Source organism: Corythoichthys intestinalis, chromosome 10, assembly GCF_030265065.1.
Source record: "Corythoichthys intestinalis isolate RoL2023-P3 chromosome 10, ASM3026506v1, whole genome shotgun sequence".
Classification (NCBI taxonomy): Eukaryota; Metazoa; Chordata; class Actinopteri; order Syngnathiformes; family Syngnathidae; genus Corythoichthys; species Corythoichthys intestinalis.
Genome location: NC_080404.1, coordinates 15,255,818 through 15,269,375, shown reverse-complemented (window position 1 = coordinate 15,269,375; position 13,558 = coordinate 15,255,818). Strand labels below are relative to the sequence as shown.

General features: G+C 38.3%; 1 protein-coding gene across 2 annotated transcripts in view; it reads right to left on the bottom strand.

The window, feature by feature from the left end:
• micu1 (mitochondrial calcium uptake 1) overlaps window positions 1-13,558 on the bottom strand; it is a 75,730-nt gene that overhangs the window by 40,994 nt on the left and 21,178 nt on the right. For both annotated transcript variants that reach the window (XM_057848052.1, XM_057848054.1), the window contains exons 2-5: window positions 12,933-13,100; window positions 8,844-9,027; window positions 8,001-8,163; window positions 3,151-3,194 (exon numbers count right to left, since the gene is read on the bottom strand). In XM_057848052.1, the coding sequence (XP_057704035.1) occupies window positions 3,151-3,194; window positions 8,001-8,163; window positions 8,844-9,027; window positions 12,933-13,096 (555 nt within the window). In that variant the 5' untranslated portion in view covers window positions 13,097-13,100. The remainder of the gene's footprint in view (window positions 1-3,150; window positions 3,195-8,000; window positions 8,164-8,843; window positions 9,028-12,932; window positions 13,101-13,558) is intronic.

Genomic DNA, 13,558 nt, shown 5'->3' with positions numbered 1-13,558 from the left:
CGCTAGACACACTAAACACGCTGGAGTTAACTCTTGTAACTGGTGGAAAACGTTCATGATTGTGTTTACTAACATTTTATTTTGTATAAATGCGAAATCATATTGGAGGTATTGCCTTCTCTGCAGCCACCCTCCGCAAACATGTTTTACATGTCGGTTGGCCTTCTTCCTCTAAGCCGCGGCTGTCTGTAACTTTTCTGTGGCCGAAGTATTCCCATACCAGCGATTTCGTTTTCTTCGATGGGGGAAAAAGGTCAGGAGTTTCACCTCCTCCAGCCATCGTGTAGCACAGCTGACCCACTGACACTGAGCAACAATCGGTTGGGGAGGGTTGAGCCTCGCAGCTGAATGCGTAGGGTTTCTCCGTGCATTTTTGGGGCATAAAAAATAGCTAATACTTTAGGGACAGAATGACGAAAATTCTTTGCGGTTTTGAACCCGTGACATTTTTATACCACAGAATACCTTAAAACCGATTATCGACACATTCCTACTTATGACAGATGTCATTTAGTGTCTTTTGGCAAATTATCTCACTTTTGAATGGATGTCAAAGATCTGAACTGGACATAAATGGAGTTAGTGACACAAATTGCTAGATGACACTTAATGACATCTATCATAAGCATTCATTAATCCCCATGACAGTGTCATGTCATAATTATGACGGTCTTAGTCTTATGACGTCACTGTCGAATAAAATGTTACTTTTAAAATGTTACCAAAGAAATCAACAAATAAGCTGCTCTGGACTATACACCGCAGGATTCAAAATGAGGGGAAAAAGTAGCGGTTTATTGTCTGAAAATTACAGTACACATTTAAGGCCATTATGAGTCCTAGTGTAGATATAGCCTAAGAGGCACATAACATCCATACTTAAAATTCGTACACTTAACGACTGAAATAATACCTTTATCGCAAATTTTAAACTTGGTCATATTTTATTTCATTTAAACAGTGACTATTTTTCAGACTTTTTTTTAGCTCAAGACTTTACTCCTCTGCCAATGACAAAAGCCTTTATCAAAGTAGCCAAATCCCAGCTGAAATTTTCCCTTCACCCTTGAGCTACATTTTAGGGCACACAGAAGGGCACTGCCATTTCATCTATGCTTAACGTGGCTGGCGGCAAAAGAAAGGGAGGGGCAGAGCTTAGGCTGGGAGCTCTTTGGCCACACTGGAGGGAACTCTGTGAGACAACAAATGCTAAAATGCAGTATCAGACAAATCCACGTGGACAGAAATTTGGCTTGCAAATAAAGGGAACACATGGCCTGTAAACAGGAACAAAAGAGGCTAAACAAAAAAAAAACCCATAATGACAGTATATGCTGAGTGCTGCACAAACTACAGAACTTTCCTTTTCAGCAAAGAATACCTTAAACACTTTTTGGTATTTAGGATAAGAAAAGGTTTGGCTCAAAAATATCTGAAAATAAAAATGGGGTTTACCGCAATTTATCGTACATGTTGCAATACAATATGTCACTTGGCTGTTGTGAGCCATGAGCGAGATTCATGCTCTCGACACCCTCAATGAAGTCCAAAAAAGGGCAATAGTGTTGGTTGAGCTTTTAGTGGAATTTTGTTTGACTGACAAATACTGCATGGGTTAAAAAAAAAAAAAAAAAACTTTCAACTACAGTGGTACCTCTACATACGATCGCTTCGACACACGAACTTTTCGACATCCGACGTAAAATTTGACTCGCCATTTGTTTCTACATCCGACGACATGCTCGAAATACGACGACAATGGCAGCACCGCAGACGAATGCACGGCGGATTTTCTTGTGTGACAAATCAACACAGGTTTCAGAAAAGGTTGGTACAGGTGGTGAAACAAGGAAAAAGTTGATGCTTACCTTCGAAATGAAGATGCAAATGACAGAAAAATATGAGCGTGGGGTGGGCATCCGTGAAATGGCTCAACAATACATCTCCACGGTCCTCCTCCGACCATCGTTCGCCAGTCTTTATAAATTAAGCTGACAATTCTTATTGTCTCCAAAGAAATCGCCAGCTTCGCCACGTTTTCATCATTTCTTTTACAACTTATTCAACACAAAACGCCTGCTGTCTGCCTCAAATGATGGTGTTCTCAAGAGAACATTCAAAGTGAAAGTGAAACTCAAGCTCACCGGTCTGTTTCTGGCACGTGAGCCCCGCGGTGCGTTCAGGTACACAAAAAAACGTCCGCCTTATTAGAACCCGATTCGTTACACTATTACAGGAATTATTATTATTCTTTTTATTACATTATTCCAATTTTGATTTATAATTTATTTGTTTTGCTACGTGTAATTGCCATTTGTAATAGCACCAGCAGTATTTTTTAAGGATTTAGTGCAGGTTTTTGGGCTGTGGAACGAATTAATGGAATTATAATGTATTCCTATGGGAAAATCCTGCTCGACATACGACCATTTCGACTTACAAACAAGGTCCTGGAACGGATTAACTTCGTATGTAGAGGTACCACTGTATCTTGCCACTTGTACTTTTTCTAACTAAGTGTAAACAAAATTAATTCTGTGGTTCCCATATTTCATGTAATTAGGCTTTAGTCTAGTTTATTTTTTCTAAAAATTTAGTATGGTTCCTAAGAAAGGAAAATGTTCAACTTTTGTGTAACTAAAAGACCTTGGAAATTGTGCACAGCATCCGCTAAGCTCTCGCTGGTTAAGTAAGTCCTCATCAATCCCCACTACTGGAGCTTGCAGTGCAGGAGGGAGAGAGCAAGAGGAGTGTGATAAGGCATTATCTAGGGACATAAGGCAACACTTAAATGTAGTAGAAGGTGTGTGTATGTATGTGACTCTCGGCCAAATATACTTTACTAAACCAATTTTTCTTTATATTCTGCATTATATTTTCATGACTATGTTTTACAATACAGTGCTGTTTGTATAAACTAAAAACAAAGAAATTGAGGTGTATTTTTTTCAGGATGGAATGGATTCATGGCAATTCCATTCAATTCAATTTCAGATACGAGTCACATAAATTAATCTCTTCAGTAAAACCACCACTTTAGAAAAACAACAGTGAGTTGTTTGTGAGTAAACACTCATATCTAAAACAAAACTATATTTTTCAAAGGTACATTGAATCTGCCTCTTTGTCACAAAGACAGGCACAGCTTACCTTTCCGTCATAGCGCTTCACAACAAATTGATCAAGGCCAAGATCTGGGGGGAAAAAGAAAACAAATACAGCGATGTATAAGAAGAGACACTCTCATTATAAAATATGATGCATGATCACATGACATAGCAAATGGCAATAACATTAGTCTACCTCTGAAGATCACTGACATGTGCAAATGAATAATAATGGTCATCAACAACCCATTTCCACATAGCAGATTTTTAAAGACTCACCGTCAGTAAGATTCAACATATGTGATCATTATTCATCAACGCTCATCTGTGAATAGTTTGAAACCCTGCAACGATTGTAATATGCCATAAATGTAAATTTTCAATCAAGCCATGTTTAAACCAAGCAGACATTACAATTTGCAGTGCAATGATATTGCTTGGATTGAGAAATCATATTTAGGCTGATGTTTGCACTAGAAGGAAACTCTGTGTTAGCAGTAGGCATGTGCTGGTATGAGATTCTGAAGGTATGATAATCTTAAGCAAAAACATCAAGGTTTCATGGTATCACGGTATGACAATTACAGCTATAAAATGTATTACTTTGAGATATCTGGGTTTAATTATATTGAAGGAAAAAAAAAGGATGAACAGGATTTTTATGTTTCAAAACGTATTAGCAAATTTGAACATACAGTGTATCACAAAAGTGAGTACACCCCTAGCATTTCTGCACATATTTATCTTTTCATGGGACAACACTGACAAAATGACACTTTGACACAATTAAAAGTAGTCTTTGTGCAGCTTATATAACAGAGTTAATTTATTTCCACCTCAAAATAAATATAGCCATTAATATCTAAACCCCTGGCAACAAAAAGGAAAGCCTGCAAACAGTTTGCTGAAGGCATGACAGCAAAGCACATGGATTACTGGAACCATGTCCTATGGTCTGATGCAGGGCCGGCCCAGCCTATATGCAGACTATGCAGCTGCTTAGGGCCCCTGAGCACTAGGGGGCCTCCAATCTGGCAATTGTTTAATTCATATTCTATTTTGTTTACTACAGTTTGCTTTGTTTGACTTTTGTGAGTTTTGATACTTGATTACAAGCTTAAAAAAAATAAAAGTTCTTCCTTAACTTCTTTCCTTCCTCTTTTAGAAAAAGGTTTGGCGCTATCTACTGTAAGTACTGACAATCATTTGGGGTGAGAAGTTTGAAGTATGCAGTGCAACAAAATCTGATTAATATAACAAATATGGACGTATGGGTTGGATTGCATGTATGGGTTTCACAGTACACTGTGAGGAAATGGTGGGCCAAAAAGATGTGCCCCTTTGCACTATTTTGCTTAAGGCCCCCAAATGGCCTGGGCCGGCCCTGGTCTGATGAGACGGGCGGGCTTTCTTGTGTAGTCTTCAGAAGAGGCTTCCTCCTGGGGTGACAGCCATGCACACCAATTTGATGTAGAGTGCGGCCTATGGTCTGAGCACTAACAGGCTGACCCTCCACCTCTTCAATCTCTGCAGCAATGCTGACGGCACTCCTGTAACGAGTCGCATGACATTTTGGAGGGAAAAGGACAAGCAGTACTCAATTTGGACATTTAGGGATGTAAATAGTTTCTAAGGGGTGTACTTACTTTTGTTGCCAGGGGTTTAGATATTAACTCACTTGCTCCCAAAAATGCATAAATTAGGGCTGTCAAACGATTAAAAATTTTAATTGAGTTAATCACAGCTTATAAATTAATTAATTGTAATTAATCGCAATTCAAACCATCTATAAAATATGCCATATTTTTCTGTAAATTATTGTTGGACTGGAAAGATAAGACACAAGACAGATATATACATTCAACATACTGTACATAAGTACTGTATTTGTTTATTATAACAATAAATCAAGATGGCATTAACATTATTAACATTCTGTTAAAGCTATCCATGTATAGAAAGACTTAGTTCTTAGACGTAGTTCTTAAAAGATAAATGTTAGTACAAGTTATAGAAATTTTATATTAAAACCCCTCTTAATGTTTTCGTTTTAATGAAATTTGTAAAATTTTCAAACAAAAAATAAACTAGTAGCTCGCCATTGTTGATGTCAATAATTACACAATGCTCATGGATGGTGCTGAAACCCATAAAATCAGTCGCACTCAAGCGCCCTCTCCTCCAGACAGATTCTCGCAGTCGGACATCCAGGCATTAATGACGTCACCAGCCACAACAAAGCATCGCCATATTGAAATGGGGGCAAAACACGAGTCACAAGCAGTTGCTCTGTCGTGCATTGTAGTACAAACGCGTTGAACTTTTGTCTTATTTGGGGTCTTTTTTTTCCGTCGGAATGACTAAAAGTTGCCGTGTTGCGGGTTGTAACACAAAGAAGAGTTCGGAGCCACATTTGAAGTTCTTCATTCTTCCTCATGAGAAGAAAAGGACAAGCAAATGACTGAAAGCAATCAATCGAGGAACCGTAAAAGAAGACTGTTCTGTGGACCATTCTCGCCAGTGGGAAACTAAAGGCACATTTACGTTTGCAGCCGACATTTTATTACTGGTGAGTAAACTTTAAGCGATTTTTTTTGCCCCAATTAGCTGCTATGATTCAATAGACTAGGCAGTGGTTATTATTACGTAACCGACAACTCGCAAAGCGTTATTTTTCTTTTGCCGTGAACTGCTCTGCTCGGTCAATCGGTATATTATTAGCCTGGTGAGAATTGGTTATTTTGCCGTGACGTGTTCACGGCTAAATAACGCTTGGAGGCGAATTACCAGTTACGGCAGAAATAATCACTCCGTATATACTACCAGTTGTCTTAGTTCCACACAGTACATATTCCACGTAATTGATAAAGGTCAACTTACTGGGTGACTTTATGAGGTAGTTGTAGATTTTCTCCACTGCAGGCAATTCCTTTGGCTTGTTTATCCAGCTATCAGCTGCGACTTTGTATGGGCAGATTTGCAGGCCAATACACACTAATTTTAAGTTGTATCGCCTCCTCGCGTCTGTTGGCAGTGACTCGTGATAAGTGACTCGTGATAATAAGTCATGTTTAAGACGTTTTTATGAAAAAAAGACGCAAAACACAGCTGAAATATATGAATTTCAGATGTTTGTCTATGGATGTTTACCTGTGCCTGCCCTCATCTCAAAATGGCGACACTTTGCTATGCGAGATGACGTCATCGTGACATCACGCCGACTGCGAGAATAAGTCGATGAATGAAAAAAAACAACAACAACAAAAAATAAATAAACCCCCCCAAAAATGATTGCAGCCTCAACGGGACACAAGCCAGTGTCCTACTTGCGCTGGTCCCAAGCCCGGAGAAATGCAGAGGGTAAGAAAAAGCCTAAGAAAAAGCCTGCATTGGGGGTGCCCCTTCAAGATTTCGGGCCTACCACGGTATACCTCGAAACCGGTAATCACACATGTCTAGTTAGCAGATAACACAAAATTAAACAAGCAAAAAAATGATCCTCATATTTTGTCCAGAGATTGTTCTCTATCAAATGCCTAAAATGGTCAACATAAACAAGTGTTATAAAGTTATTACGAAGATCTGAATTCTGATTCTTGTGCTAATTTATGAGAATTATTTTTTTGTGACAAAAAAAAAAAAAAAAACATTACCCCCCCCCCCCAAAAAAAAACCCTCAATGGCCCAATTTCATGGGAGTATTTTTTTTAGCATACGATGTTCCAAGGTTATTAATAGCACGCACTGTACTATTTTCCCAGAGACTTGCTGTATCCGCCCCCTTCCATGTGCGTGTATTTGCTCAATTGCAGGTTTAGACAGTGGCGTCTTGAAGCCAGCAAGCAGCTGCACGTCATTCAACCAATTATAAAATGCCAGTACAAAGCCAGTCTTGAACTAAGCCACTCCGCCAGATCTTCAACTCTATAATATGTTGCATCCAGCTGTCAGAAAATTCAAGAGTGTGTTCTTAACGCCTAATCTCTTCTGTCTGCTTTATTGTTCCCAGCCAATCTCATGCCCTAATTCCTTGCATTCTACGTACGCCCTTGCCACCTGGACTTTGCACCCGGATCTCACCGACCCGTCTTTAAAGCCTTTCTCTTCAGCTATCAGCTACCCAATTAATAAAACACTTTGGATAATAATTTAAAATTTGCACTGACCTCTGCACCTGGGTCATCCGCTCAGTTACTCACTGTTTTTCAGGAGAATGTATTACATTTATGACATATTTTTTCATATAAATATTTACTGACTGTAGTGTTTTCTAACAAATGTTGATTTGAGGTTGATTTGTCACATTAGAAGGCAGACATAGGACCTCCTCAAAAGTTTTTTTTTGTAATTCAGGTTGATATGTCACATTAGAAAGTGGACGCAGGACCTCCCCGAATGCTTTATTTCTTTTTTTCCCCTCCAAACAAATTTGTTGGTGTGTTTTCATTTATGTTGAGCACTGCACAATACATCCATCAGGCAAAAAAATGAATGTTTTGCTTTATTATTATTATTTTTTTTAAACAAAATAATATCAACTCAGCTAATTACTATGAGAATTGCAAGAATGTATTGACATGACACTAGCATTGTGTATTTTTCCTCATAGCCACAACTGGCAAACATGTACCAACAACATTTTACAGGTACGAACGAATGAACGCGCGTTCACCCACACACACACACAACTCTGCCCCTGAAAACACACATTAGTAGCCTTTTTCCAGAATTCAGTACAAACAAGATTACACTTGTATTTGTCGAATAGGCCAAACCTGGAGAGAAGATGAATAGGTACGAACAAATGAAATCCAGGCAAATCCTAGAGGTCATAAAAGGGCATGTTTTTGTGATAAAATTCACGTGGCAGAAAATGGCAGGAAAGTGACTTACTCTCTGGCTGCTTCTCATTTGGGGTGATGGAGCGTATGAAGTCTTGGGGCGTCATGTAAACCTCCGCATCTCCATGTTCACCAATAATCTTCAACGTGGCAAAATAGCGGAAAATCTTGTCTGGGGTTGAGTAGGCCCGTATCCTATTCTCGTACTCCATTACCTGCCGAACAAAATAAATGATTCTCTTTTCATAGATCAAACGACAGCAGTTGGTATGTTCTGTTTAGGGCTCATTTTTCTTGCTTGCACAGGCCGTTATGCAGCCTCTAAAGTCAACTCTGAGAGAAATCAGCAATTTATATGATGATTTGTTCATTTTAAAATGGCGACCAGATGGTAATATGAAAAGTATTGCAAAACTCCAATATACACCAAGGTGATCGGTCATTGTGAGCTAAATGTCGTAACATCTATTTAGCATGCTACTGCTTGTCGTGGCAAGCCCTAAGTTGCACCTGCATCAGCAAAAGAAATGGTGGTGCAAGTCACAAGAATGGTTTGATTCCCTGGAACTTTCAGCAGAATCCAAGACTTTTTGCATCATTTAACTGTTTTACCCCTGAATCCCCATTTCATTCTTTGATGTTCAAACAATCAACAAGCAGTAAACAGAAGAAGACCACTTAATTTTCTTCTCTGTTGTCACCCGCTCCCTAATCAGCATTCATGTTGTTTATGACGGCAGAAAAGCAAGCTGATTAACTCTGTAAAATATTCTGTCAAAACACCCCGATAGAGCATATTGAATATTGATTGCTGTAGAAGCTTCTGATAAATGATTCTTTAAAGGAATCAAACAGAAGAGTGGCTGATTGGTAGAATTGGCTGGTTATTGATTACCTTGCGGTCACGGAATCCAGAACGTTGCTTCTTTTTTTTCCCTTCGCCACTTTCATTCTTGGCCTCATCATCACTACTGCTAGCCTCCACTGTGTTTTCTGACTCAGTGTCTGAGGCCTTCACAAAACCTTCTCCATTTTGTGGCTGGGAATGTCGTACTGATGGGCCTGCATCAGCATAAGCTCTAGTTTCCAAAAACAGAAAGATTAGAAGAAGATGAGAACCTTTGTGAGTAGAAGCAGTGTAGTACCTTTGGTACTAACAATATTTTATCTGGTGGTTAAATACTGTATGTGCATGGTGCAAATACAGTTGAACTTTTCAGGTATATGATGGATTATGTTAATGAGAATTTAATTATGTTTGATTTAAAATAAAAGTGCATCAAAGCACAAGACAAAAAGTTGATAAAGTACATCCCAGCAGTAAGAATCTTGGCAACCAAGGAAACTCAAAAATAAGAATTTCATTTTTCTGCTGTTTAGTAGTCGACATCCTCGATGACGTAAATGCGACGACGAGCACAACATCCCGTCAACAGTTAATGAAGGGTCAAAAAAATATATGCGTGGAAAGTTGAGAATGTCGGATGCTTGGTATGCAAGCGGGCAAAGCGGCACAAAACCAAAAAAGTGCACCAGAGTGGCCAAAACATTGACTTATTTCAACGAAACAAAGGAGGGTACACTGTTGTCTCTTGTCCCTTCAATGCCAAGCTTGGCTGCACATCGGCCGTGAATGAAGACCTAAAGCGCCGTCACCCAGTTGTAATTTTGGAAGACGAAAGGAGACAATAAGCGAGCAGATCGTAAGTCCATCTAACTAACTAATGACATTTTATTGAAGTTGCTAAGCCTGTCGGGATATGCAATGAGTCCAATTATTGCACAGTAAATAAAAATGCATGCAGTAATTTTCACCGCTATGTTTTATCGCCGCGTGCGTGCGTGTTGATGACATATGAGACTCCAATTCCTTTCACAGATGTTTATTGGTCATCAACATGCCGTAGAATTAAATTACAGACATACAAAATAAGGAAACACATCTATATTAAACACTAAACATTACCATTGCTACTTTGAGGCTAATGGGGAAAAAAAGACAACCTACTTTAGCCTACTATAAAACATTGGCAGTCTTCTCCAAAACACAAATTTGTGCTTAAAAGGCGACACTTCAAACATGAAAAATCGCTGGTTAACAGCATTTGCAAACAAAAATAAAAATAACTATAACTGACACCACATGTAATGACGAAAAGTGCTTTTTTTGCAGCGTGTAAAGCTTATGGTTACCGGTTTAGTGAACGTACTTCTGGTGAACATTTCAAAATAAAAGCACATCATATTCGTCATATAAATAAGGATTTCTGGAGTTAATCTCAGATACTTCAGAATTCAGATTCTACACTAAGAACAGCTTTGGAATGACACCCAATATGAAACATCTGATGAATATGAATAATAATTATAATACCATTATACAAAGTAGTATACTATAATATTAATGCTAGTTTTTTTTTTTTTTTTTTTTTTTTTAAGAATTGTTTTGAATCGTGTTGGAAAGGCGAAGTCAGTGTTTGGAATCTGTTTACATTCCATTCTTTTGCACTAGTTAATGCTATCAGCATTTATTTGTGATTTATTATTGTTATTTACGTGTTTATTTGTATTTTAATAGAGAATTTAAGTCTTCCAAAATGTTTTGTGAATTAATAAGCGTCAACAAAATTTTATTACTAAATTACTAAAAAAAAAATATATATATATATATATATATATTAGGGCTGTCAAAATTATTGCGTTAACGCGCGGTAATTAATTTTTTAAATTAATCACGTTAAAATATTTGACGCAATTAACGCACATGTCCCGCTCAGAAAGTATTCTGCCTTTTGGTAAGTTTTACAGCAAGGCTTTTTGCGCTGTCCAACAGCGAACTCTTGTGGTCGCTTTGCGACATGGTTTATTATTTTCTTCTTTTCTTCATTATGGCTGCACGACGTCTCGGGCTGATAATGTTGTGCTTATATGATCCTTGGACAAGATTTGTCCGTAAGTATGGTTGTTGTAAAGAATGTACATATTATGTTAGTAAGCGAAATGTTATATTTTTTGTATGAGACGCTTTTTGTTTATGTTTGGTGAACCTGTATAGCGTGCTAAGCTAACGTTGTTGCTAATGCAATGCTTGTGTACTTTTATTTTGTAGTTTTACGACGGTCTAAAGAGGACAATGGTTTGAGGCCATTTTAATAATAAATCAGATGAAAAAGGAAGAAGTCTAATTATTAAGGCGTCGTTCACTAGCTGTCTAGCTTTGGAAAAAGTGGACGCTTCGGAGTGAGGACAGCATAGACAGATTTAAATGACAGTAGAGTGAAATGCCCACTACAGTCCTTATCTACCGTATGTTGAATGTATATATCCATCTTGTGTCTTATCTTTCCATTCCAACAATTTATTTTACAGAATATATATATAATTTACAGAATATGGCATATTTTATAGATGGTTTGAATTACGATTAATTGCGATTAATTACGATTAATTAATTTTTAAGCTGTAATTAACTCGATTAAAAAATTTTAATCGTTTGACAGCCCTAATATATATATATATATATATATATATATATATATATATATATATATATATATATATATATATATATATATATATATATATATATATTTGATTAGTCGACTAATCATAAAAATAGTCGGCTGGTCTAATCGGGAGAAAACTAGTCGTATGGGACAGCCCTGCTTCCCAGACATTTTTAAATGCCAGAAGTGTTACAACTAACTAATCATTTAATTTGTAGTATACCATTGCTCGTGATGTCAGTTATACCCCAAATTTCCTAGACTACTGCGATGGCTGTGTTGTTTACATGTGAGTCGTCACTTAAACAGTCGTATATACATGGATTTTGTCAAAAAACCATATTAAAAAAAAAGGAGAGTGGTGTGTATTTTGTGCTACTGATGTTGTTTGAAGTTGGTCTATGTTGCTTAGTTCGTTCCGTGTGGCAAAGCACAAACAGCTGTGCTAACAGTTTCATAAATGGATTTTACTCGACAAAAAAAAAAAAAAACAGAAGGTAGTGTCAGTATGCTTCTGTATCACACTGGAGGTTTACGTTCACTCTTTGCGGTTGCGGGACCAGTGCTGGAGGAATACAGGGGCAAAAACGCCTTGTTTAAAGATGACACTGTTCCAATTCTATATTGCAAACTCCTATGAGCTGTGTCATTTTCTGTCTTTATAGATTTTCTCTTGTATCAGAGTTTTCCTATACTCGTGATTTGCATGTTTAGATTCTTTGAGCTACCTTCTTTTAGAGGAAGGTCATTTTAGTCTACATGGTACTGTCTGTTCCTTTAATATGACTTTGAAATGCTGAACTGTCACGATTGACAAATCGCAATAATAATAATCGACTGAGACAGTCTTGGTGGGCTGAATAATAATTTGGTTTAATGAGATACAAACAGAGCAGTGGCTGGGGTGAGCGCCTGCAAACGGTCGCAAACACCCAATCGCATCATCAATCATGCTGGCTCTTGCAGCACGGATATAGTATCGCCACTGGGATCTCGTGTCAGCACTTGAACACCCTATTCAACAATTTGTCTTAAACAAACACCAGCCTCCTTAGCAGTGGAAAGCAATCAAAACTCAGTGACACTTTCTGCATGGGGAGCAAAAGATGCCACCTGAGGTGACCACGTCACGTGTACTGTGTACGTGGCTAGGAAATCACCATTTAATTCATCTCCAGTCTGCTGTGAGTTATGAGACACTGTGCTGAGGGATGCAAAAATTACAGCCTAGCCTACCAGTGTGTCATGCTATCCACCAGATGTGCACCATTTGTATTGAGTTGTTCACATTACAGTATTGAAATATATTAGGCATTTACCATACTGTTTATGTATATGTATAAAGAGAGTAAATTACAACATCTGTTTTTCGATGAAGCAACAAATCATGTTTATTCTAATATGTCTCTTGATAATAATCATAATTTACCTGACATGTTTTATTTAGTTCAAGACATTTAGGAAGAACTTGGTCCTACCTTTTCCAGAGCAGCCCGGTACTAGCAGAGACACCAGTTACGCCAACTAGAGCTGCTAGCATCAGCCTCCTTCGACCAGACTTTCGCCCTGCCGCACTGTGGTAGCCCCGAGTCAAGTGTGCCACGCCAAACCACATAGCGGACAGTGCCCGCAAGTGGAACATTTTGCTGAGAAAGAGAGGGATAGGGTAAAGGCATTAGTATCAATTACATTCAACCTTACTTTGTGGCCACATAATAATCCATCGTTGATATCTGTGAAAAGATTACTGTACTACTACTACAACTAGTTGATAACCATAAAGATCAACAATGACCACCCGCTTGGCGATTCTCATGAAGCTAACCTAAACTATGTCTTTGAATATTTTTGGGATACACAGTGATTCCGTGCTACAAACTTCGCGCTCTCAGTCCATCGCGGATTTTTTTTCCGGATGAGCTGTCCCGAGTGATTGCGCAGTCTCCCCCTTGGTCCCTCCCTCCGCTCTTTGTTCGTAAGGCAGGCAGTGCACGTGCACTGAAGTTGTTTATTAAAATTAACGATGATTGTCGTTGTGGTATGAGGTGCTTTTCAGCATGCACATCTTTCGTGGCACTCCAGACCCACTTAGAGTGTTTGTTGC